The 26,982-nt window shown below is 44.1% G+C and overlaps 1 protein-coding gene across 3 annotated transcripts; it reads right to left on the minus strand.

Moving 5' to 3' along the window:
- Positions 1 to 1,575: 1,575 nt before the first annotated feature.
- cpt1aa (carnitine palmitoyltransferase 1Aa (liver)) lies at positions 1,576 to 16,663 on the minus strand. Of its 3 annotated transcripts, none has more exons than XM_090223094.1 (19): positions 16,314 to 16,663; positions 15,480 to 15,624; positions 15,178 to 15,320; positions 14,875 to 15,046; positions 14,530 to 14,634; positions 14,230 to 14,367; positions 14,046 to 14,123; positions 11,375 to 11,482; positions 10,514 to 10,598; positions 9,575 to 9,770; positions 8,886 to 9,074; positions 8,444 to 8,549; positions 8,191 to 8,307; positions 7,603 to 7,767; positions 6,264 to 6,395; positions 5,757 to 5,909; positions 5,492 to 5,605; positions 4,209 to 4,301; positions 1,576 to 2,817 (listed from the first exon to the last, which is right to left on the minus strand). In XM_090223094.1, exons 2-19 carry the CDS (start codon positions 15,618 to 15,620, stop codon positions 2,731 to 2,733), a joined length of 2,322 nt encoding a protein of 773 aa, XP_090079220.1. In that variant the 5' UTR covers positions 15,621 to 15,624; positions 16,314 to 16,663; the 3' UTR covers positions 1,576 to 2,730. The 3 variants fall into 3 exon arrangements, with proteins under 3 accessions (XP_090079220.1, XP_090079219.1, XP_090079221.1); XM_090223093.1 differs by lacking the exon at positions 10,514 to 10,598 and adding an exon at positions 11,135 to 11,222; XM_090223095.1 differs by lacking the exon at positions 10,514 to 10,598.
- Between the last annotated feature and the right edge of the window lie 10,319 nt (positions 16,664 to 26,982).

Below are 26,982 nucleotides of genomic sequence, written 5' to 3' on the forward strand. Positions count from 1 at the left end.
CCCGAGGCAGTATACGGAACACCAACCCGTGGCAGTATACGGAACACCAACCCGAGGCAGTATACGGAACACCAACCCGAGGCAGTATACATCACACCAACCCGAGGCAGTATACGGAACACCAACCCGTGGCAGTATACGGAACACCAACCCGAGGCAGTATACATCACACCAACCCGAGGCAGTATACGGAACACCAACCCGTGGCAGTATACGGAACACCAACCCGAGGCAGTATACATCACACCAACCCGTGGCAGTATACGGCACACCAACCCGTGGCAGTATACGGCACACCAACCCGAGGCAGTATACATCACACCAACCCGTGGCAGTATACGGCACACCAACCCGTGGCAGTATGCAGTATACGGCACACCGACCCGTGGCAGTATACGGAACACCAACCCGTGGCAGTATGCAGTATACGGCACACCGACCCGTGGCAGTATACATCACACCAACCCGTGGCAGTATACATCACACCAACCCGTGGCAGTATAAAAAAAAAAGGTTTGTGTCCCAAGATACTTTTAAACCAACTTCACAAAGTCACTACGACAGCATGTTGACCATTAACACTGGATGAAACCATGAGGTCCAGACAGCCTTGGAGGAGGACGTGCAGAATGTAATCCCTGTCCCGGTATAATTACACAACAAGAGTTCATACGTTTTATTTCCTGTGGGTAATGTAATCCCTGTTGCTCTATCCAGACAATGGCACATGGCCAACTCCTTCTTGACATTTTGATGACTCATCTGCATCGCCTTGTGTGTGTTATTGGTATTATGTTGATTAGCTATCAGGTCAGACAGTGCAGCGACTGAGAAAGAAGGGGAGAGAAATGAGGCAGCAGGTGGAGACAGACTCTGCTATGTTTGCATTAAATTATATCGGTTTTATTAGCAAATATCTTAAATAAAAATGCTCACTTCATCTACAACGGTGTGGTAAACAGAAAACGAAATGAGATATTTGTCATTGTGTCACCTTGGACTGGTTTAAGCCTGGATACATGAATGCACATTTAACATTGTTGTTAATAATGAATGTGTATATTCATATACACTTCTAAAGGCAGTTAAGACAGTGTTTGTAATGACTTCAAAAGCTCTTGAGTAGAGCAGTAACAGTAGATATGAGTTGCGCTGCGGGGAGACTTCTAAAGTTCAGCCCGTGGCTACGTATCATCAGTCTTCAAAGTGGAAAGCCACAACAGGAAATATGTGTCAGGACCTTAGCAGTGTGGTAGTGCAGTGCTTTTCAGCTGTGGACCATGACAGGACTTGTACATCCACCCGTCAAGGCATTACCTACCAGGCTTCTAGTAGATTACAGTCTCGGGGTGAAGAGGACGAAGGAGAAAGGCCAAAGTGAACGTACTGGTATTCCAATTAAAGAGATCCATCTTCTGGGTTAGAACGACTATGGTAGTCGGGCTGACATCAGATCAAAGTGTATTGGTAGTGTACACAGTTTATCAGATTTAATAGCGGGTGCAGTGAATTGCTTGTGTTACTAGTTCCTGACAGTGCAGCAAAAATGTCAAAACAAGTATACAACTATTAATCCACCGGTAACATACACTTTTATTTTGGTATATAGATATATATAAGCTGTTTTACATATTTATAACGGAACAGGTAGCGCTATCACCTTAGCAACAAAGGAATCCCTTCTACAGCAGACATTCATATTGCTATACGATATTTAAAATACTTTTGAAATTCAAATTATCAAGTTTAAATATTTGCAATTATACTTTACATCTAACAAACAAAACTGTGACGTGTAATGCCTCATGGTGCAGTTTGAAGGAAGTTGAAGGTAGTTCTGTGAGGCATTGCTAACGAGCGTTAGCGCAATGACTGGAAGTCTATAGGTACAGCTAGCAGAGACATAAAAACGGTATCCATGAGTTCATGTGCCTCTGGGTAAGTAGAAAAAGGGCTTAATTGCCAAAATGTAGCACTATCCCTTTAAGACTTTACCAACTGTATTTATACTGTAGTACAGAGGGCCGGTTTCCTGGACACAGATTTAGCACAGTCCTGGGCAGAAAAACATGTTGAAAGAAGAATATCCATATAAGGTGCTTTTTAGTCCAGGACTTATGTCCGGGTCTGGGCAACCGGGCCTTAAGTATGATCCTTCAACTGTCACTAATCAATACTATTGAAATGTGTCAGACTCTAAGGCTGTTACGGTGTCCAGCATCACCTGTCCATGGGAGTTGTCCTAGAATGGATACCGTACCCCTGCCAACAGTCCTTTACTTGGTGGTTCACAGAGAGCAACGGTTAAAACAACAACTGATATTAAAACCCAGAAACCAAAATGCTTCTGCGCTGTTCAAAAACACACAGCTAGCAGCTCAAAAGAACTGCACGCAAGACAGCGGGCGTACTGTAAGCGCTGACTGAAATGCTCACTTCACCTCTCCAAATCTCACTTCAACTACCACAGTGCATTAAGGCACCAGCACTTTGAAATGAGCTGAGCGTAACCTCAACATAGGACAACACATGACAGCATGGGTCTGTGAGTTAGCATGCAATACACAACTTAAAATGGCAAAAACACCCCTATAATCATTCCTATACACTCTTATTTTGTTATTATATGATTTTAAAACACATTCTAAAATCATAAACACAGCATTTCATCTGAGTAAGCCTATGGAAGAGTTCAAGTTGAGGTTTTCAGGTAGGGGGGGGGGAAGAAGATCACGCCAAGGCATTTGCATCCAGCTGAAACAAGGCCAAGATGTCGAGCATGGCCTGTTTGATGAGGTTTCCAAAACGATGAGAGTCCTATTGGACAGAGAGGAAACTAGTTAGAACAGCCACGTTCTACAACAAGCTGATAGAACGGCCACGTTCTACAACAAGCTGATAGAACAGCCACGTTCTACAACAAGCTGATAGAACAGCCACGTTCTACAACAAGCTGATAGAACGGCCACGTTCTACAACAAGCTGATAGAACGGCCACGTTCTACAACAAGCTGATAGAACGGCCACGTTCTACAACAAGCTGATAGAACGGCCACGTTCTACAACAAGCTGATAGAACGGCCACGTTCTACAACAAGCTGATAGAACGGCCACGTTCTACAACAAGCTGATAGAACGGCCACGTTCTACAACAAGCTGATAGAACGGCCACGTTCTACAACAAGCTGATAGAACGGCCACGTTCTACAACAAGCTGATAGAACGGCCACGTTCTACAACAAGCTGATAGAACGGCCACGTTCTACAACAAGCTGATAGAACGGCCACGTTCTACAACAAGCTGATAGAACGGCCACGTTCTACAACAAGCTGATAGAACGGCCACGTTCTACAACAAGCTGATAGAACGGCCACGTTCTACATCAAGCTGATAGAACGGCCACGTTCTACAACAAGCTGATAGAACGGCCACGTTCTACAACAAGCTGATAGAACGGCCACGTTCTACAACAAGCTGATAGAACGGCCACGTTCTACAACAAGCTGATAGAACGGCCACGTTCTACAACAAGCTGATAGAACGGCCACGTTCTACAACAAGCTGATAGAACGGCCACGTTCTACAACAAGCTGATAGAACGGCCACGTTCTACAACAAGCTGATAGAACGGCCACGTTCTACAACAAGCTGATAGAACAGCCACGTTCTACAACAAGCTGATAGAACAGCCACGTTCTACAACAAGCTGATAGAACAGCCACGTTCTACAACAAGCTGATAGAACAGCCACGTTCTACAACAAGCTGATAGAACAGCCACGTTCTACAACAAGCTGATAGAACAGCCACGTTCTACAACAAGCTGATAGAACAGCCACGTTCTACAACAAGCTGATAGAACAGCCACGTTCTACAACAAGCTGATAGAACAGCCACGTTCTACAACAAGCTGATAGAACAGCCACGTTCTACAACAAGCTGATAGAACAGCCACGTTCTACAACAAGCTGATAGAACAGCCACGTTCTACAACAAGCTGATAGAATGGACACTTTAGAACAGACACATTCTAAGGCAAACTGATACAAATTAACCTATATGGACATGCAGTTGGTATCAATAGTGGCTGGTCTGCCATGAAATTCAGGTCTGTATGTTACCCAGGCGATAGCGACGTCTTTGTTTCAAGTGAGGACAGCGGATTGAAAGTAACATTCGAGATAGGCCGTGTGGATCAGCCAACTCACCGTCTCAGGACTCGAGTGCTTGCTGGAGATGTGGAAGTTAATGAGGTTTTCTCCCAAGATGATGTAGGACACACCATATCCATCATCTGCCACCTGACACACAAAGAGAGAAAACACAATCAGCGTGTGGGAAAGGATTACACTGCAGCACAGAGATAATCACACTATATCCAACTGGATTTTCAATTGCTAAAATTAGAGAAAACTTGGGCCCTTTAAGAAGAAAAAAAAGAAAGACAAAATGGTTTTACAGGCTTCCCCCCACTATTTCGCAGATTTTACAGAGTTACAATTGGAATTAATTAGGCCCCTAATCTATGGATTTCACATGACTGGGACTACAGATATGCATCTGTTGGTCATAGATGCCTTAAAAAAAATGTGGTTGTGGTTTGGTAAGAAGAATGCCCCTTACCCTACAGGTGTGATGACTACCTCTGAGGGTTTTAGAGCTTGAGGTAGTCACCTCATACAGGTACTGGGGAGAATGGCTAGACGGTATACTGTCCTTTTCTCAGCACATATCCAAGCTGCAGGCTAAGGTTAAAACTAGACTTGGATTCCTCTATCGTAAATCACTCCTCTTTCACCCCAGCTGCCAAACTAACCCTGATTCAGATGACCATTCTACCCATGCTAGATTATAGAGACATAATCTATAGCTCGGCAGGTAAGGGTGTTCTCAAGCGGCTAGATGTTCTTTACCATTCAGCCATCAGATTTGCCACCAATGCTTCTTATAGGACACATCACTGCACTCTATAGTCCTCTGTAAACTGGTCATCTCTGTATACCTGGCGCAACACCCACTGGTTGATGCTTATTTATAAAACCCTCAACACCCTGACCTCACTCCCCCCTATCTGAGATATCTACTGCAGCCCTCAACCTCCACATACAACACCTGTTCTGCCAGTCACATTCTGTTAAACATCCCCAAAGCACACATCCCTGGGTCGCTCCTCTTTTCAGTTCTCTGCAGCTAGCGACTGGAACGAGCTGCAACAAAACACTCAAACTGGACAGTTTTATCTCAATCTCTACATTCAAAGACTCAGTCATGGACTCTCTTACTGACAGTTGTGGCTGCTTTGCGTAATGTTTTGCGTAAGATTTTTGAGCACCAAGATGAAGAACACAGACAATAAGATTGTGCGATTATGTTTTAAGGCGGCATATCACTCCCGAATCTGGTCTGAAAACATCTGACAATTTTTAATGCTACTTTAAAGCCTAATCGATTTTGAGTAGAGGGCCCTTTTGAGGTCAGGCAGGGAACTCACCGGACCAAAGCCTCCCCCACTGGACACATACTCCGGGTGTCTGGCCAGGTCAAACAGCTCCACCTGCTGGAGGGGAGTCTGACTGGTGGACAGCCTCCAGGGCTCCGACAGCACCTACGGGAGAGGACACACACACACGCTTTCACATACAAACCTCTCAAAGGAAAACTAACTGTAGAAAAAAAACAAAAAAACACACAAAGACCTCCATTCCCACTTTAAAAGACCAATAGTAACATCCACAAGTCAAAATACTGCATGTGACCTCTTTGAGGAAGGCCGAGTCCTCCCCCAGGTACTTGGAGACCACGTAGAGACAGAAGAGGTGGCGGTCGATGCCTCCTCCAGTCATGGCCAGCCGGTAGAGCTGCTGGTGTCTCGTCGCAGCTTCCTTCAACAGTTTCAGTCGCAGCTCTCTCTACAGAGAAGACAAGGAAGGGCAGGAGGAGACAACATGAAAAGGAAAGGGGCAGACCTATTCAGTTGCACAATTGGGGTACTAAGTAAAAGGTGGAATCTGTCTCTTTTTGCCAAACACATCCAGATATCACAATCTAATCATTTCTCCCATGAGCAAAGATATGGAAATAGTTGGTTGCATTTTTGGGTGGCATACATTTTTCTTTGTGTGTGTGTGTGTATATATATATATATATATGCGTAGATTTTTTTAATGCCAAAAAATAGATATATTTCATGAGGACTGACACACAACTTTCCAGTTTCTGTAACGCTCACAGATCCACCATCACAGTTGAACCAAGATCCTTACCGGGTTGTCTTCCACCATGGAGCGGGCGAAGGCACAGGTCTCCACGGTGCAGGAACGCACCGTCTCTGTGCGACCCTCTCGGAACATGCGTGTCATGGACGCCTCGTACGTTAGACAGAACCTCCCCTTGTCCTGGAAGACAAATTCAATTTCATCAAATTTAATAAAACATTTATCCACTCAGGGGTGAATAAGGAAAGTCAGGTAACATTATTTTAAGAGTAAAGACTCAGTTAACAGTCCTGTAGTGTGGTTATAACATATAACTAGAGTAAAGACTCAGTTAACTGCCCTGTAATGTGGTTATAACACATTATAACTAGAGTAAAGACTCTAGTAACTGTCCTGTAATGTGGTTATAACATATTATAACTAGAGTACAGACTCTAGTAACTGTCCTGTAATGTGGTTATAACACATTATAACTAGAGTACATACTCAGTTAACAGTCCTGTAATGTGTGGTTATAACATATTATAACTAGAGTAAAGACTCAGTTAACAGTCCTGTAATGTGGTTATAACATATTATAACTAGAGTAAAGACTCAGTTAAGTCCTGTAATGTGGTTATAACATATTATAACTAGAGTAAAGACTCAGTTAACTGTCCTGTAATGTGGTTATAACATATTATAACTAGAGTACAGACTCAGTTAACAGTCCTGTAATGTGGTTATAACATATTATAACTAGAGTACAGACTCAGTTAACAGTCCTGTAATGTGGTTATAACACATTATAACTAGAGTACATACTCAGTTAACAGTCCTGTAATGTGGTTATAACATATTATAACTAGAGTAAAGACTCAGTTAACTGTCCTGTAATGTGGTTATAACATATTATAACTAGAGTAAAGACTCAGTTAAGTCCTGTAATGTGGTTATAACATATTATAACTAGAGTAAAGACTCAGTTAAGTCCTGTAATGTGGTTATAACATATTATAACTAGAGTAAAGACTCAGTTAACAGTCCTGTAATGTGGTTATAACATATTATAACTAGAGTACAGACTCAGTTTTTCTTGCTGGCACAATTGATTATTGTCATGTTTGGTTAATAAATAATAAAAGTATTATGTTTGTTATAGCTATCGTCCTTGTTAAGGAGGATGTTTATCTCATCAAACTACAGATTGTTGACAGCTACTTACAGCATCATCTCTTAACACTGGTATTCATTCACACATCCTAAAGAAGCTACATTCCAAACCTGGGTTTTATTATATCAATCCTACCCTCCTTCCTTCCAATTGGCTAATCAGCCAACGGACTAATCCAATCAGCTGATCCTCTTTACTGTTGCCAGTCAACAGGGGCAGAGATAAGGACCCTACCCTGAAGTGAGCCAGCTGCAGGGCGATCTGGATGAAGGCATCGGGGCTGGTGCGACACTTTTTGATCAGGCCCTTCCCGAAGCAATTGAAGGGGATGATGTGGGAGTCGACGTCGTCTGCCAGGGCCTTGGCCACCATCAGAGAGCTGGCGATGGCCGTCTGACACTGAGGCACCGCACACGGGGAACAAAGACACTGAGAATCAGCCCATTTCACTTGGGGTCTCTGATGTGTTTGATCAAAGAGCCTCAGTTCTTGATTTCGTTTGAAGATTTGAGATGAGACAGGTCCTCAGAAAGATTAGCGCTCAGGTGGCTTAAAGATGTGAAATCTGAAGGTATTTCTACTGTCTAATCTATTATCACACTTGTACCAAACAGACAGGATCACTGGGGATTAGGTTTGATCATTATACCAAACAGACAAACAGAATGGAAAGGCCTGTGTGTGCATTACTGATGTGCATTACCGATGTGCATTACCGATGTGCATTAATTGATGACAATTCTGAAAACAATAAATCCCGTTTGAAAAGGGGAACATCCCTACAACATTGTAGTTTAACCCAAACCCCCTGTGGTAGGCTACCTCAGCTGGGATGTTCCACTGCAGCCTCTGAGGGCCTGGGAGGGACGGGTGGGGGTTTCCTTTGCAGTGGCCTTCCTCTGTGTAACCCAGCTTCACAGGGTCCATCGACAGCACGTGCTACAATTGGACAACGACATAATTTAGAGACACGCACCATTTGTTCTGCCAGCTAGCGATTTCTGATAACCGACACAGACACACTGTAAACACGAACACAATTAAAGAAGCAGAAGAGCTCTACTCTGCTAGCTACCTCCCAGAGGTGCCCTATGATGGGGGCATCTGCCCAGCTGTGCTCCGCGTTCAGACCCATGGTCCCGTTCCTGAACACGATGAGGTTGAAGGACTTGTCAAACCACCTACAGAAAAACAGACAAACACAAACCAGTGCTTGAGGATGGAGTAAGATACAAACTCTTAGTATTTCATTATATAATATTTATTCATTATACAAGCATTTAAAAGTGATTTAATTCATAAGCATTCATAACATTTATGAAAATGTCTTAAAAATGTATAAACATTCAGTAACATTCATAAGTAGTTATAACAGCTTATTCTTGAACATTTTTGTAAAGGGTAATCTGTAGAATAACTGAGGTCTCAGGTAGATTATAATAATGACATTTCATTTGTAGAGCGCCTTTCCCACACTCCCTGTGCATAACATGAAGGATTGGAGCCCTCGGTCTCACCTGTCGTAACATTTGCCGTGCAGCAGGGACTTGGCGTAGCTGTCCAGGGATCGGACAGGATCCTCAGCCTTGTAACGCTGCTCTGTGTCGTCCAGGGTCACAAAGAAGGCAGCCTTCTCCACAGTGTCCAGGGCCTGCTGGTTCCTGCCCTGTCTCAGGTAGGCCTCGCGGGCCTCTGCCCAGGGCACCCTGCCAGGCGGGGTGAACATACCATTGAGGAAACTGTTTGATCAAATCATTTATTACAGACAGTGGATTTTCACACCGCCTTCAATAGTTGGGTTGATCCAATTCGGTCTGTTTGGGGGTTGGGATTGACGTGGGGTATGGGGGGGCGTGGGGTATGGGGGGGCTGTGGGTGATTTTTTATTTTTTTTTACATTTCTGTGAAATCCTCATGTCTTACTCATTGTTGGATCCAAATGTACTATATTGAATATTATATGAATACTATCATAATTTTTTTTTTTGCCAATTCGGGTGCAATCATTTAAGTTAATTTCTCAGAAACGATTTCACAACAATCTGAGATGGTGTGTGTTTGTTAAGGTGTCTCTCAGTTGGGTTGAGCATGGCTCTTGTAACGGGCACTTCCATTCCAGCTGGGCTACCCATAGGAAAACGGACACGTCGCGCTAGATAAAAGCCTCTGCTAAATGGCATACATTACATGTGTAGCGTTAGCGTACCTGTCCCCAGCAGTGAGGGCGGCCAGGCACTCCTCCCCCGGCTGGGGTTCAGAGGGGTCAGCCAGGATACGCTCCATCTGTTGTTCTACGGCCCTGGGCGACAGCACCTTACCGTCGTAGAACATGGGCACCTTGAAGTAACGCCCCCGGTGGTACACCACGATGTGCCTGCTGTCCTGCATATGCTGGATGGTGTCTGGACAAGCACAAGGGTAGAGAGGGACAACTTTGTGTAACTTCCAACTAAAACCTAAACAAGAATATGATTATGGCTTAAAAGGAACTCTGATAAACTATTCACACAATGTGGACCTACTGAATAATTAGCACAACAAACAGGTGGAAACTGCAGTACTACAACATGTGTAAAAAGGGGTTTTTCTAGCAACTAAGACAGAGTATCAAGCAGATACCTTAGAGAGACTAAATGTGCTTTGAACTGTTGTTTCAAGAGAAAGACTTGTGAGAGTGGCTCTAAAGCACAAACTATGGTTGATGTCATTTCCAAGCAGCAGTCAGAACTGCAGTGGGATTCTTTGGCATGAAACAAAAGTTAAAAAAAAAAACACACAATGAAGAGGATTGCAATGAATCATGGGAGTCTATTGGGGGGGGGGGTCTAATTCAGGACACTTTGTAGCCTCGGTCAGAAAAAAAAATAGCCTGTTTTATTCCAGGGCCTAAATAGCCAAGCTGTTATGTCAACTTGGCATTGAGAAAACAGCTCCATCCTGCGATGCCAGTTGGCCTGTATGAAAGTGCACATTGCCTGGAAATATTTGTGCAAAGTCTGTGTACATTTAATGTTCACGTTGCTAAATAATAAAAATGATAAAATAATCTGTTCAATCTGAAATTGGTTACACCAATTTGGTTGGTTGTTACAACTGCTTTAGTCTGTGTGATTGAGAGACTGGGGAAGAAGAAGTGGCCATCTACCTGTATCTACGCCTGGGATACGACTGGTGTTGAACATACGCTCATATTGCGCTGAGCACATTGGAATGGTATTTTGAAGCATGAGCTGAAAGGAAAAAAGAAAAAAAAATGAAAAATGACCAAAGCACGAAAGCCTGCTCTCCTAGAAACTGACGGGAGGGGAGCTACAGGGGTGGGGGTGGGGGTGGTGGAGGAACCAGAACGGCTCACGGGAACATTTCTCCCACGGAAGAGAAGAGAAGAAAGACAGATGGGTGGGGATTTTAAAAAATACAAAAAAATTGAAGGGCATGATTGGAGGGGATGGGGAAGTGTTTGAGATGGCTGGTCCTATTTCACCAGCATGTTACAGACTTGAGAAATATGGGTCAAAATAAACTATATTTCTGTACAAAAACACTAGGTGCAAAAACAGTCATTCCAGTAACGACTTACAATCACTTACAGTGTCAGACAGTACCAACCAGTTATGAATGCAGGCCAAATGGGTGATACACCAGTTTGTTTTTAATGGAACATGCTGGTGAAACAGGAAATCCATGGGGACAGGAATGGGTGGGAGGGATAAGGGGTGAGCTGGATCCAAAGTTGGTCTGTGACAATAACGCTCCCTCCTCTTACCCCGTTCCAGGCCTGGGAGGCGGGACGTATTGAACAAGCGCTCCCATTGGGCGGAGCAAAGAGGAACTCTTTTATCCAGTGCAAAGAGCTGCACCAGAGAAAACATCCCGTCCGCAAGTGTGAAACAGAAACAACCATATTTATGTCATGTGGTATTAAATACAGGAGGGAAGAGGAACACACATTATGGTCATAAAGCAAATAGATAAGAAGCAGTGACCAAAAGTGAAGGCTATTTACCGGTTTGATCTGCGCTCGGTCCAGCATTCTCCTGTACAGCATGATGGCATGGATAGCATTGCCTGCCCGAGCAGCCTGCAGACTGGTGGGGAACACATACAGGAAGTCCTAAGAGAGAGGAGTGAGAATGGAGAAAAAGATGACAATCACTGAATGAATGAGAAAAAAAAATCTACAAGGGATAAAGAGAAATATTGCCAAGAGAATCTGATCAAATAGAGTCTGATGAAATTGCCAAATTGGTAAACATCCATAAACAACATATAATAATATTAATAACAAACTTATCAAAGACAGTACAGTATGAAAATAGGCTAAAAGTGCTTCTCCAATAGAAATCCCTGATCATACCTATAGGCGATGTCATGGAGGCGTTGGCTAGCTAAGCTCATGAGTAGAAACACGTCATCGGGTCTAACGGTCGTCTCGCGCCGAACTGAGCATGTGCAGGCTTGTCCTCTCAAAAGTACTCCTTCCATATAACATTTAAAAAACGTCACTCGCACATCTGAGCTGTCTTTGTTGCAGGTGCATGGAGACAGTTGAATAAGATGAGAAAAAAAGAAGAAACCTGCATTACGGCTCTCGCTAGCGTCACGGCTCTCGCTAGGGTCACGGCTCTCGCTAGGGTCACGGCTCTCGCTAGGGTCACGGCTCTCGCTAGGGTCACGGCTCTCGCTAGGGTCACGGCTCTCGCTAGGGTCACGGCTCTCGCTAGGGTCACGGCTCTCGCTAGGGTCACGGCTCTCGCTAGCGTAGCGTCACAGCTCTCGCTAGCGTAGCGTCACAGCTCTCTCTAGCGTAGCGCCACGGCTCTCGCTAGCGCCACGGCTCTTTAATAAGCTATACGTTTCGGCCATCGATATGATCCCTGCAATCTCTCATCGAAGTCCTCTCTGGACTAAATCCTAATTATGATAAGTGTACCATATTACATATTGGATCGTTAACATTGCAGTTTACCTATAAAATGGGCTGACTGGGCAGCCCAAAAGATAAATGAGTTCTCCACAATAAATTTCAAAAGAAAACTAGTAAAAATAGACAAGACCCTACAAACATGGAGGTAAATACCTGTCAAATTATGGAAAATTGCTCGCCAGTATAACCGCACTCGCTAGCGCCACCGCTCTCGCTAGCGCCACCGCTCTCGTTAGCGCCACCGCTCTCGCTAGCGCCACCGCTCTCGCTAGCGCCACCGCTCTCGCTAGCACCACCGCTCTCGCTAGCACCACCGCTCTCGCTAGCACCACCGCTCTCGCTAGCATCACCGCTCTCGCTAGCGCCACCGCTCTCGCTAGCGCCACCGCTCTCGCTAGCATCACCGCTCTCGCTAGCATCACCGCTCTCGCTAGTCTTCCATGGCACAGAGTATATAAAACAATGCAAGATTCAAGACTATTGTACAGAATTCTTGCAACCAACAAAATGTTGAATATTTGGGGCATACAATCATCGCAGCTCTGCAGATTTTGTTGTGAGGATCCAGAATCAATAGACCATTTGTTTTGGTATTGCCCTCAGGTAGCCTGTTTCTGGTCTCAGGTTCAGGAATGGCTGAAAAATCAGAACATTAATCTCAAATTTACCCTAGAAATAGCATTGTTGGGAGATCTGGAGAGACCAGGTCAGTCAATTACTAATCTTCAACTCGCAATCTGTGGATTCTATTCGATTAGATAAGACTCAGTGTGTTAGACATCACAACATAGTTGAAAGATATATGGTGCATAGAAATCTGAAAAGGGTGGCCAGCAGAGATAGGTGGGATGGGCAGAGGGGAGCTGAGGGTTAAGATGAGGAACTGGAGACAAGTGGGAGTGGAGTTGCTGACTGGGGGATAGAATGACAGTCAAAGACAAAAGTAAAAAATGATATTGCCTGAGGCTGATGCCACGCAGGTGCTTGTACACATGCATATACACACACGCATAAACACACACACATATACACACACGCATTCAAATGCACACATACACACGTAAATATTGCCACACATGCACCGAAATGTATCCAGTTGGCCTTGCTGTTTAGATTACTGTTGTCCTTGATGTCTGTTGTTTTCCTTTGGTTTTCTCTTTTGTTCATTTTGTTGGTTTGGGCATTGGGAGACGGTGGCTTGGGAGGGTTTTTAGGTGTGTGTGGAATTGTGGGAGAGGGGGGGGCTATGGGGGGGTCTTGGATGGTTGAGGGGCAGCTCTCAGGAACTGTGGGGGGGTCTTGGGGGCCTGGTGGTTGGGGGCTTGTCGGTGGCCGACAGGTCGCTGGTTCAAGATCAGTCAATGTGCCCTGGTTGCTCCCGTGAGTTGCTCTGGATGGGAGTCTTTTAGATGACTGAATGTAATGTAAATGTTAAGCAGCTTCGCTACAGGTAGATTGTATATTTTAATGTTTTTTGACAAAAATTAAAACGTGTCAGTTTCACGAGGTTGGAGTAATAACATGTTCAACTACTTAAAGACATTGGCTCCAATCTAGGTTGTGCCTTTACATTTCGAGAAAATAAATAACTTTTGAATAATTTTTCACTTCTCAAACCCCAGCCTGGTCTGTCTGGTTTCACAAGCGTTCCCGGAAGTCTCGTGATGTTGCGCCCCTGGGTTCAGTAAGTCTGTGATATTATTACATTCCTAGCAGCTTGATTATATATAATGCTAGTTCTGACTCTTACCATTGCATAGTAGTTGCTGTTGACCATGATTGGTCCACGGCCTCTTAGGTAGATGTACTCTTCCCACCAGTCACTGACCTGAGAACAGCAAGAAGATGGACATGTCATACAAAAAGCTATGGAAAATGAATGAAGCCATCTAAGAAAATCGGATGAAAACAATATTTAATTAAATGTGACTTACATAGTTTGTAGCCCACCAGGATTTGAGTTTCAGGTACCACTGAAGTTTAGGACCCAGGCCTTTCTCAAAATCCTTGGCAAGACCCTCCATCCTCAAGTACTGTTCGTCGTCCATGAGCGGATGGGCAGATTCAAGGTACTGGCAGAGGAAACATGTACGACAATCTAACATTGCACACCTTCAGGAGTTCTATAAAATAGCCACATTGTACCCCTCTAGTAAATGGTTTGAATTATTATTATTATAATATATATTTTTAAAGATGGTTAAGTGGAGCTGTGTTTTGTTTCTGTCACTCACTCTATTGATGGTGTCTTTCACCGAGGGCAGAGGGAGCTGTGGTAACGATGTCTGGAAGCTGTACAACTGGGGATTCCGCCTCCCGGAGAAGATTTTCACCAGTACCTGCACTCACAATTATGGGTTGGTCTGTTAAAGGAGAAGTCTACCTTCCTTTTTATTTGATCATATATATATATATATATATATATATTTTCTTTCCACCAGTCTTCTGTTTATTTGGTCTGGGGGAGATATCTCTGACATATGATCCTTCTAGGTATAATATTTCGGTAGCCCCCACCTCTACCCGGCATTGGTTCCCCACGAGGCAACAACTGACATGGTCGTTTGCGGTCGACTCACCAGCCAGATGCGTGTCCTCCATGACACGGTGCCGTGATTGGCGTACATCCATCCATGCCAGGAGAGCAGCCACTTGAGTGCAGTTCGCATGGTGAAGAAAATAGCCACCCAGAGCCCTGTGCCAACTAGCACCCCGCCAACCACCTGCTGTTTCTCAAAGGACATATAGCGACTGCAAGGAGAGAGGCAAAGCATCACTTACTGGCCATGAACATCAGGCCATTGTCATTTTATCTATGGTGATTCTATATTTTTTTTACAAAGTTTAGTCAGCATCATTGGGATAGCGAGTTGAGACTTTACCTAACAGGCAGGTGAGCACCCACTTTGGTGAACAGTGCCAAGGAAGGGTCAGCTTGGACGTACTTTGCCCTCCCCATGTACAGCCCCACCACTAACATCAGGCCGGTGGGACTGCCAGGGTACACCCCGGTCATCACCCCATTCTGTGGAGGAAATGATATTCATCTGTTTTTAACACATCAACGTCACTGTTGGTTGTATTTACGTGATCTGATGTTGTTGAATGTCTGTATAACTTGGTATTGCCTGATGGCAAATTTCCTTTGAGACAAAGTTTGAATACAATTTAAGTGTTGGAGCACCTTGAAGCGGATAAACTTTTTCTTCCAGGAATGCAGGCCAGACAGGTAGATTTGTCTCAGGGCCTCGTGGCTCAACTGCAGATCAATGCCATCTGGAGAGACGGTGAACTGGAACGCCACGGCCTGATGAGCTTCTGCCATGACTCTGCCAGAGGTATTATACAGTCGAAAACACATGACAAAACATCACCAAAACATCATCACATGATAAAAACTGAAGAACACAGGCAACTAGAATAAAAATGACCTTCCCTTGGAAGCTACTTATGTAGAAAGGACCCACCCACTCATGAGCTACTTAGAAAGAACCTTCTCTCAAACAGATGTGACAAGTGGGTGGGAAACATTTGTTCCATTCAGTGAGCAAAAATCTAGTAACGTGATGGTGTGATAAAGCAGTGCTATTTGAGTTTGGCCAATGACAGATGCGCAGCACGACTGCATTAAAACACAGCCTGAAACGCAACCAACCTGAATCAACGGAATCATGGTCTCCAAGCAAGATATCAGCACAGACAGAAGGGGTTAGTTATAAATATATTTGATGTCAGCTAACGTTAGCTAGCTAACGTTAATACCGGATCAACTTTGTGAATTCCAAGGCAGAAAGATACTAGCCAGTTGCCTTGTTTGGTTAATATAGCTAGTTGTGACATTCATCCGTTAACTAACTGTCCGCGTATACTGCCATTAGCTAACTAGCTAGCTAACGTTAGCTAGCAGCAAATTGTGGGAAGCGCTGGCTATGTTAACGTTAGCTAGCTATATAACGTTAGTCAGACAGCTAGCTAGCTAAATAGTTTGATAGCAGGTGAAATCAACAATCAAACTCACGTAGTATCTTCAAATAGCTCCTTTTCAAATATGTTTTAGTTCAAAATCATTTCAGCAGCGATTTCAACGACACGCTGGGTAGTAGGCTACGTCGGACGCTCTGGCACGTTCCAGGGGGCATATTCAAGGCTGACTGTCTATCCCAAGGGGCCACGGTTCCGGTCTAGATCACGGGTTCGACTGCTCCTACAGTTTGGCTTCGGTACTGCAGTTTAACTGACACCCGTCCCAGAAAGCGAATTTCCATACACGACCACATAGTGAAGTCAGATTTGAAAATGCATAATAAAGACACTATGGGCAGGAGCTCACCAGAGATGAGTACCAGCACCTCACATTTTCTCCTGTTCGTCTTGTAGAATGTTAGCTCAAAAAGTATTGTGGAGCTTGTGCACCTAAAGCTTGTACCAGAACCTATTTCAGTCCAAGTCAAGCACTGCACTTTAGTCATCAGCATTGTGAACAAAACATCCATTGAATTATTCAAATAATTGTCACTGACGCAGATTTAAAAAATGTATCACTCACCGCCAAAGATATTAAACATCCAATGTCTGCCATGTTTTTGGATGACGTAGTCGCTGTTTGCGGCACGGCGGGTTGTCCAGTACCTGCCTATCCTTTCTTTGGATTGGTGGATACATCTCATTAGTGTATTTATTTTTTTGAATATTTGATGAGGGTTAACTGCCTCTATTAAATTAAGAGACATGCTATGCTACCAGCCTCATGCCATTGTAACAGTATAGCTTTCCGTCACTCTCCTTGCCCCTACCTGGGCTCGAACCTGGGCTCTGCACACATCGAGAACAGCCACCCTCGAATCATCGTTTACCCATCGCTCCAAAAAAGCCGCGGCCCTTGCAGAGCAAGGGGAACAACTACTTCAAGGTCTCAGAGCGGGTGAAGTCACCGATTGAAACGCTATTAGCGCACAACACCGCTAACTAGCTAGACATTTCACATCGCTTACACTTTGTTTAAACAATATGGCATGAGGGGGTGCGGTATATGGCCGAAATACCAAGGCTAAAGGCTGTTCTTGCACGCAACGCAGAGTGCCTGGATACAGCCCTTAGACGTGGTATATTGGCAATATACCACAAAACCCAGAGGTGCCTAAACTGGTTACCAACGTAATTAGAGCAGTAAAAATACATGTTTTGTCATACCCGTGGTATACGGTCTGATATACCACGGCTGTCAGCCAGTCAGCATTCAGGGCTTGAACCACCTAGTTTATAAATATGCATAACCATCTTGAGACTGATATAAAGTGTTTTTTTCTCAAAGTTGCCGGGATACCACGTGTCCTACTTATATCAGTAAACTCGTAACAATTTTAGCATTATGAAATGTCTATTCAATCAAATAAACCTCACCAAGCAAATAAGACATACATTTTTTTTTGCTGACCAAAATTGACACTTTTTCATTGACCTCCATACAAAAACTCCTTAGTTGGTGGGCAAAACAACGAAACACTGCCACCTGCTGGAGGGAGACAGACTTTCTGCCGAGTTGTGCCTCTCTCTTCCACTGTGGTGCTAGTGCACTTCTTCGGTGAGGCCAACGGCCTGTGAGGACGGGACACCACCTCTCAACACATCCCTGTAACTCTTTTAAAGTCAAATCTCTTACACCCAAGTACTTCTCTGCCGCTGCAACCACAACCTTTATTTTCTGCGACTTTACGTTCCATCCCTGCGGTACAGTTGATAACCATTGCTATAAAGGCTAAGAAGCCAATCTTACTTAAGCATATGTCAGTCGTTGGCCTATCTCTCTGTGTTGGCACAGATCTACTACTCACGCAGATCCTCTCGGGATCCCTAACCCTTGACCCATCTTCCTCTACTTTCTTCACTGCCTCAGCATACGACGCCCTCAGTGCTACTCTAACCCTGGTAACCTCAACCTGCCTCTCTCGCACTGGACACTTCTGATTCCCTGCACCTTGAGCACCCCTACAATTAACACATACCGCTTCTCTACCTATATTACACATTCCTTTGTCTCATGCCCTTCTACACACCTAGGAACCACCCTCCTACACACTGCTGCCACCTAGGAACCACCCTCCTACACACTGCTGCCACCTAGGAACCACCCTCCTACACACTGCTGCCACATGCCCGTAAGGCTTGACACCTGTGACAACGTAATGTATTCGGCACAAAATCTCCTACGGGATAACTGAAATATCCTAACATCGCTTTGTCGGACAAAGACTCAACATCAAAACTCAAAAGAACAGACAATGACTCTTCTGTTTCAATAGTCACACCACCCTGTCTGCGTCGCATCAAACGACGAGCATCACAAACACCGGGAATCTTCCCCTTCACCTGCTCCACCTTCACCTGCTCCACCTTCACCTGCTCCACCTTCACCTGCTCCACCTTCACCTGCTCCCCCTTCACCTGCTCCACCTTCACCTGCTCCCCCTTCACCTGCTCCACCTTCACCTGCTCCACCTTCACCTGCTCCACCTTCATCTGCTCCACCTTCACCTGCTCCAACTTCACCTGCTCCACCTTCACCTGCTCCACCTTCACCTGCTCCACCTTCACCTGCTCCACCTTCACCTGCTCCACCTTCATCTGCTCCACCTTCACCTGCTCCAACTTCACCTGCTCCACCTTCACCTGCTCCACCTTCACCTGCTCCACCTTCACCTGCTCCAACTTCACCTGCTCCAACTTCACCTGCTCCACCTTCACCTGCTCCACCTTCACCTGCTCCACCTGCTCCACCTTCACCTGCTCCACCTTCACCTGCTCCACCTTCACCTGCTCCACCTTCACCTGCTCCCCCTTCACCTGCTCCCCCTTCACCTGCTCCACCTTCACCTGCTCCACCTTCACCTGCTCCACCTTCATCTGCTCCACCTTCATCTGCTCCACCTTCACCTGCACCACCTTCACCTGCTCCACCTTCACCTAATCCCCCTTCACCTGCTCCCCCTTCACCTGCTCCACCTTCACCTGCTCCACCTTCATCTGCTCCACCTTCATCTGCTCCACCTTCACCTGCTCCACCTTCACCTGCTCCACCTTCACCTGCTCCACTTTCACCTGCTCCACCTTCACCTGCTCCACCTTCACCTGCTCCACCTTCACCTGCTCCACCTTCACCTGCTCCACCTTCACATTTACTGCTACCCCAGTAATCACTCCTTTCCATGGCACCCTGTTCTTGACAGAAAAAAAAGTTGCCGCTCTTGTCCTTATTCGTGTGGCGGAGAGCGCTGACTCCCTCTGACCAACAGAAACACAAACAATTATCACAAGCCCACTTCGGGTTACCTTCAACCGACTCCTCAGCACCCAACTCCATTTTCACGCACCCTGAAACCACATATGAATCAGCCAAAATGCAGGGGTCCACTTTCTCCAAAAATGTTACTCCTACCGTAACAGACTCATCTTTATCCTGGCCATCGGTGCAAGGCTCGGGCTCCAAGAACCTCTCCAAACCTGCCACCTCTGGTAATTCGCCCTCATTCACTTCCATTTCACCTCCAGAACTGGATACAGCTTACGGCTCACTCTGTTTGTACTTTCCACCAGCCTTCTTCAACCTACCATCTCCCTTATTCCCCCCACCATCTTCAACAGATTCAATCCCACCCTCTTGCCTCCCTCCCTCTCTTCAACCTCCACCTCTTTCCTTCCATTCTTCCTTGGTATTCCAAGTATACATCTCCCTTATTCCCCCACCATCTTCAACAGATTCAATCCCACCCTCTGCCTCCCTCCCTCTCTTCAACCTCCACCTCTTTCCTTCCAAGTATACATCTCCTTGTGATAATATTGCACTTCCCCTAACATACACCTCGTTCTTGCCCTCTCAAGGGGACGCCATTAACTCCTCCATTGATCAAAGTTGATATGACTGGAACTCGATGCTAATGCACATGAGATGTTGGTTCTTATAACCTGGATGCAACCCGGATATAGACGGTCCGTGTATCGGCGTATACGAACGCTAGTAGATTACCTTGAGAAAACTAAGGTTGGACATCTTGGATGCAGTCTCCAGTTGTTATTATACCTCAGTGGTCTAAGTTGGGCAGATAAACCTGTATGGGTGTAAAATCATTGACATAATGATTTGAGCACGTACAATAGATTTGCAGTTGTAAACACAATTTGCAAGTGTGTAACTGATGAGTTGTGAACATGAAGAGAGAAAAAAAGTGTAGTTGTAGGTTAATATTTGTAAACAATAATTGCACCTGAGCATGTCAATTTTGCCCTCTCAGACTTTTGGCAGTACTATAGTGCCCTACTGTGACAAAAAATATGTGTAGATGTGCAAGCAAGGAGAGAGAGTGCAGAAGCTCTGAGAGGTGGGACCTGTTTCTTATAACCAATTAGATTTGGTTTTCATAGACCAGCATACTCTACACTGGTTGGTTGGTTGGTGACGGCTCACATGGGCCGTGTTGTCTAGCGCAACCACCTGTCAATCACGACGTGCGTCACCAGAATGTCCACCAATGAATCCTAGCTGTTAGCTGTCATAGTGGGTACGTTTAAATGTCTTTCTTTCGTGGCTAGGTAGCAAGTCTTTTCTTATTCTTTGTAATACATTTTGGAAGCAAATGTTGTTGTTTTTAACATTATTTAACTAGGCAAGTTATTGTGCAAGTCACTGTTATTAAGGATTTGTAACTAACGTTGTAGTCTGATACTAGCTACCAAAATCGATTAAGTAAAGTTATTTTGCAAGCTATTTTAATTTTTAATCAAAACGCTAGCTTAATTCTGTATGGAGCCATAGCTAGCTAACGAGTATAATCATTTGAAAATAAATCATTCACCTGCTAAGACCAAGTAACAGACATAAATCCCATGATTTATTGATCACCAAGTTAGATCTGGAGTTTTAGTAGAAGCACGACTGAAGGTAGAAAATAATTTATTTGGCTTTGACATTGGCTTTATTCTGTACCGCCCTTTGATTAATGTAAAATCTAAACAATTTACAATTGTCTGTAGGAGTCACAGAGAGGGTAGTATAGACTTACTTTTGTAGGTATTAATTGAGGAACCAGGTGAGGAGGGACACAGTCTTGTCGGCCGTCAGGTCCTCTGTAACCAGTTCCTGCACCCTCACGGACACAGTGTTGTGGTAGAGCTTGAAGAACCTGCCAAGGTGTTGTGATGTGTTGGGATGCACTGCACCAGTGTCACTGTGGCCTCCAGCCTTGCCCGTGGCAGGCTGCAGCACTATCCACAGTTGATTGGCCAGGTCGACCGACAGGCCGCACACCTTGACAAAGTACAGTGCATTTGGAAAGTATTAAGACCCCTTGACTTTTTCTACATTTTGTTACGTTACAGCCTTATTCTAAAATTGATTAAAAAAATTTTTTCCCCCTCATCAATCTACACACAATACCCCATAATGGCAAAGCAAAAACAGGTTTTTACACATTTTAGCCCTGAGACACCCCTCCTGATGACTCCTACCAATGCACTTAGTACCTATAGTTGGGTCTCCGGTTAGTTTACTTTATACCAGCCACTCGGGTTCCCGATAGACTAATTAACCAGATGCTACAAATCCTCAATTAATCAAGTCTATTTCAGAAACCTAGAGTAAAACGCCATGTATTTGTATGTATTATGGATCCCCATTAGCTGCTGCCAAAGCAGCAGCTACTCTTCCTGGGGTCCAGCAACATTAAGGCAGTTTATACAATTTTAAAAACATTACAATACATTTACAGATTTGACAACACACTGTGTGCCCTTAGGCCCCTACTCCACCACTACTACATAGCTACAGTACTAAATCCATGTGTATGAATTGTGTGTGTGTGTGTGTCTGTGTGTGTGTGTGTGTCTGTGTCTGTGTGTGTGTCTGTGTCTGTCTGTGTGTGTGTGTGTGTCTGTGTGTGTCTGTGTGTGTGTGTCTGTGTCAATGTTTCGCCGTCCCCTCTGTTCCATAAGGTGTGTTTTTCATCTGTTTTTTTAAAATCTAACACAACTGCTGCATCAGTTACTTGATGGGGAATAGAGATCCATGAAGTCGTGGCTCAGTGTAGTACAGTGTGCCTCCCATAGTCTGTTCTGGACTTGTGGACTGTGAAGAGACCTCTTGTGGCATGTCTTGTGGGGTATGCATGGCTGTCCGATAGAGATCAGCGATACCGGTAGCGATTATTGGAGGACCAAAAAAAGCCGATACCGATTAATCGGACAATTTTCTTGTTGTTGTAATAATGACAATTACAACAATACTGAATGAACACTTATTGTAAATTAATATAATGCATCAATAAAATCAATTTAGCCACAAATAAATAATGAAACATGTTCAATTTGGTTTAAATAATGCAAAAACAAAGTTTTGTAGAAGAAAGTAATATGTGCTATGTAAGAAAGCTAACGTTTCAGTTCCTTGCTCAGAACACGAGAACATATGAAAGCTGGTGTTTCCTTTTAACATGAGTCTTCAATATTCCCAGGTAAGAAGTTTTAGGTTGTAGTTATTATAGGACTTATAGGACTATTTCTCTCTATATGATTTGTATTTCATATACCTTTGACTATTGGATGTTCTTATAGGCACTTTAGGCTCCTACCTGGGCTCGAACCAGGAACACATCGACAACAACCACGCTCGAAGCAGCGTTACCCATCGCTCCACAAAATCTGCGGCCCTTGCAGAGCAAGGGGAATAACTACTCCAACTCTCAGAGCGAGTAACGTTTGAATCGCTATTAGCGCGCACCCCACTAACTAGCTATCCATTTCACATCGGTTACACCAGCCTCATCTCGGGAGTTGATAGGCTTGAAGTCATAAACAGTGCAATGCTTGAAGCATTGCGAAGAGCCGCTGACAAAACGCACGAAAGTGTTGTTTGAATGAATGCTTACGAGCCTGCTGGTGCCTACTATCGCTCAGTCAGACTGCTCTATCAAATCATAGACTTAATTATAACATAATAACACACAGAAATACGAGCCTTAGGTCATTAATATGGTCGAATCCGGAAACTATCATCTCGAAAACAAAACGTTTATTCTTTCAGTGAAATACGGAACCGTTCCATATTTTATCTGACGGGTGGCATCCATAAGTCTAAATATTCCTGTTACATTGCACAACCTTCAATGTTATGTCATAATTACGTACAATTCTGGCAAATTAGTTCGCAACGAGCCAGGCGGCCCAAACTGTTGCATATACCCTGATCTGCGTGCAATGAACGTAAGAGAAGTGATTCAATTTCACCTGGTTAATATTGCCTGCTAACCTGGATTTCTTTTAGCTAAATATGCAGGTTTAAAAATATATACTTCTGTGTATTGATTTTAAGAAAGGAATTGATGTTTATGGTTAGGTACAGTCGTGCAACGATTGTGCTTTTTTCGCAAATGCGCTTTTGTCAAATATTCCCCCATTTGGCGAAGTTGGCTGTCTTTGTTAGGAAGAAATAGTCTTCACACAGTTCGCAACGAGCCAGGTGGCCCAAACTGCTGCATGTACCCTGACTCTGTTGCAAGAGAAGTGTCACATTTTCCCTAGTTAAAAGAAATTCATGTTAGCAGGCAATATTAACTAAATATGCAGGCTTAGAAATATATACTTGTGTAATGATTTTAAGAAAGGCATTGGTGTTTATGGTTAGGTACACGTTGGAGCAACGGCAGTTCTTTTTCGCAAATGCGCACTGCATCGATTATATGCAACGCAGGACACGCTAGATAAACTAGTGATATCATCAACCATGTGTAGTTAACTAGTGATTATGATTGATTGATTGTTTTTTATAAGATAAGTTTAATGCTAGCTAGCAACTTACCTTGGCTTCTTACTGCATTTGCATAACAGGCAGGCTCCTCGTGGAATGTATTGTAAAGTAGGTGGTTAGAGCGTTGGAGTAGTTAACCGTAAGATTGCTGGATCGAATCCCCGAGCTGACAAGGTAAAAATCTGTCGTTCTGCCCCTGATCAGGCAGTTAACCCACTGTTCCTAGGCCGTCATTGAAAATAAGAATGTGTTCTTAACTGACTTGCCTAGTTAAATAAAGGTGTACATTTTTTTTTTGCCAAATCGGTGTCCAAAAATACCGATTTCCGATTGTTATGAAAACTTGAAATCGGCCCTAATTAATCGGCCATTCCGATTAATCAGTCGACCTCTAGTGTCCGAGCTGTGTGCCAGTAGTTTAGACAGACAGCTCGGTGCATTCAACATGTCAACACCTCTCATAAATAAAAGTAGTGATGAAGTTAATCTCTCCTCCACTTTCAGCCAGGAGAGATTGACATGCATATTATTAATATTAGCTCTCTGTGTACATCCAAGGGCCAGCTGTGCTGCCATGTTCTGAGCCAATTGCAATTTTCCTGAGTCCTTTTTTTGTGGCACCTGACCACACGACTGAACAGTAGTCAAGGTGCGACAAAACTAGGGCCTGTAGGACCTGCCTTGTTGATAGTGCTGCAGAGCATCACTTTATTATAGACAGACTTCTCCCCATCCTAGCTACTACTGCATCAATATGTTTTGACCATGACAGCTTACAATCTAGGGTTACTCCAAGCAGTTTGGTCATATCAATTTGCTCAATATCCACATTATTTATTACAACATTTAGTTGAGGTTTAGTGAGACTCTGATGACACAGGGTTTCAGAAACTCAACAGTGAATTAAATTGATAGACACCTTCAGTGCCCTTAAAACTTCTTATGGCTGCAGGGGCAGTATTGAGTAGCTCGGATGAAAGGTGCCCAGAGTAAACGGCCTGCTCCTCAGTCCCAGTTGCTAATATATGCATATGTTATTATTGGATAGAAAACACTCTGAAGTTTCTAAAACTGTTTGAATGATTTCTGTGAGTATAACAGAACTCATATGGCAGGCAAAAACCTGAGAAGAAATCCAAACAGGAAGTGGGAAATGTGAGGTTGGTCGATTTTCAACCCAGCCCCTATTGAATACACAGTGGGATATTGGTTATGTTGCACTTCCTAAGGCTTCCACTAGATGTCAACCGTCCTTAGAAACTTGTTTGAGGATTCTACTGTGAAGTGGGGGCTCATAAGGGCTGTTTGAGCCAGGTGTCTGGCAGATTGCCACAGGCTCTGAGGCGCGGTCACGAGAGACTTAGCTCTCATTCCATTGCTTTTCTACAGACATAATTCTCCGGTTGGAATATTATTGAAGTTTTCTGTTAAAAACATCCTAAAGATTGATTCGCTGTAAAGCCTATTTGAAATCGGACACTTTGGTGGGATTAACAACAAGATAACCTGTAAAATGGTGTAAGATACATGTATGTTTGAGGAAGTTTAATTGTGAGATTTCTGTTGTTTGAATTTGGCGCTCCTCACTTTCACTGGCTGTTGTCATATCAATCCCGTTAACTCTTAGGGCTGCAATCCCATTAACTAAACCCTATTTTTTTGGTGGTCTATTACAATTTTAGCACAACATTCAATAACAAGAAAAACTTTTTTTACCTTCTACAACTTGATAAACTGTTTTTTGTCTCCCGCCTCGGGATGATCAGTCCCTCAGACGGTGTAAAAAAAATCTCTAACAACTACTTTAACACACTTCTATCAATGAGGTAACCTTAAGGATTCCTCCTAAAATGTTACTTTAAGTACAATAAAAATATGAATAGAATAAAAATCTTCTTCCTGCAGGTGACCGGTACTTCTAGCAAGCTCAAAGGGTGTCCTCCCCTTCTCTAAAATCAACGTCTGCTACCCTCCATCTTCCTTTCTGCTAACTCTTTGTGGCTAACACATGCTCAAATGACACACTCAGTGGGTCACACCCAAAGCGGGTATTGCTCAAAAGGTTGTTTTTTTCAGCACCCCCTAACACCCGCCCTTTTCTCACCTAAGCAGGACGTACGCTTCAACCTCCTGGCTGTTCTGACTTTTATATACTTCATTAACTTTAACTTTTAAAACATACATTTTTAGACAACCTTCCTTACTCCACTCAATTATAATCTCACTCCAACCTAATTTATTAACTCCTACCTAACTCATTACCCCCCCTTACATCCTAAACATCTAATATTTTAAACATTTCAACATTATAACATTTCGTCATTACAACATCTCATTGCCAACGTCCTACAGGCCCTAAGGCCTTGTCCTCTAGGCCAATCTAACATTGTTACGGTGCGTGAATGAGGACCCAAAAGCGAATTAACGTAAACAGAGCTTCTTTAATAACAAAACAAACGTAGGCTCAGATGGACCGGCAGATTCCGACAGGACAGGACAAGGTTGCAGCAAACATGACGATAGTCTGGTTCAGGCATGAATAACACAAACAAGAATCCGACAAAGACAGAAACAAAAACAGAGAGAGATATAGAGGACTAATCAGAGGGAAAAAGGGAACAGGTGGGAAAAGGGGTGACGAGGTAGTTAGGAGGAGACAAGGAACAGCTGGGGGAAAGAGGGGGAGAAAAGGTAACCTAATAACGACCAGCAGAGGGAGACAGGGTGAAGGGAAAGGACAGAAACAAGACACAACATGACAATACATGACAGTACCCCCCCACTCACCGAGCGCCTCCTGGCGCACTCGAGGAGGAAACCTGGCGGCAACGGAGGAAATCATCGATCAGCGCACGGTCCAGCACGTCCCGAGAGGGAACCCAACTCCTCTCCTCAG

The sequence above is a fragment of the Oncorhynchus mykiss genome, chromosome 26 (genome assembly GCF_057628025.1).
Source record: "Oncorhynchus mykiss isolate SJ-2025 chromosome 26, ASM5762802v1, whole genome shotgun sequence".
Lineage (NCBI taxonomy): Eukaryota > Metazoa > Chordata > Actinopteri > Salmoniformes > Salmonidae > Oncorhynchus > Oncorhynchus mykiss.

Bases quoted from the DNA above. Each gene is read 5' to 3' on its own strand.
- cpt1aa (XM_090223093.1), bottom strand. From the start codon at position 15,620: ATGGCAGAAGCTCATCAGGCCGTGGCGTTCCAGTTCACCGTCTCTCCA. The intron at 9,771-11,134 runs GTAAGAGGAGGG...GTGCTTGTCCAG, and splicing joins CCTCCCAGGCCTGGAACGGG to ACACCATCCAGCATATGCAG. The intron at 6,396-7,602 runs GTAGGGTCCTTA...TTTGTCTTCCAG, and splicing joins TGCAGCTGGCTCACTTCAGG to GACAAGGGGAGGTTCTGTCT.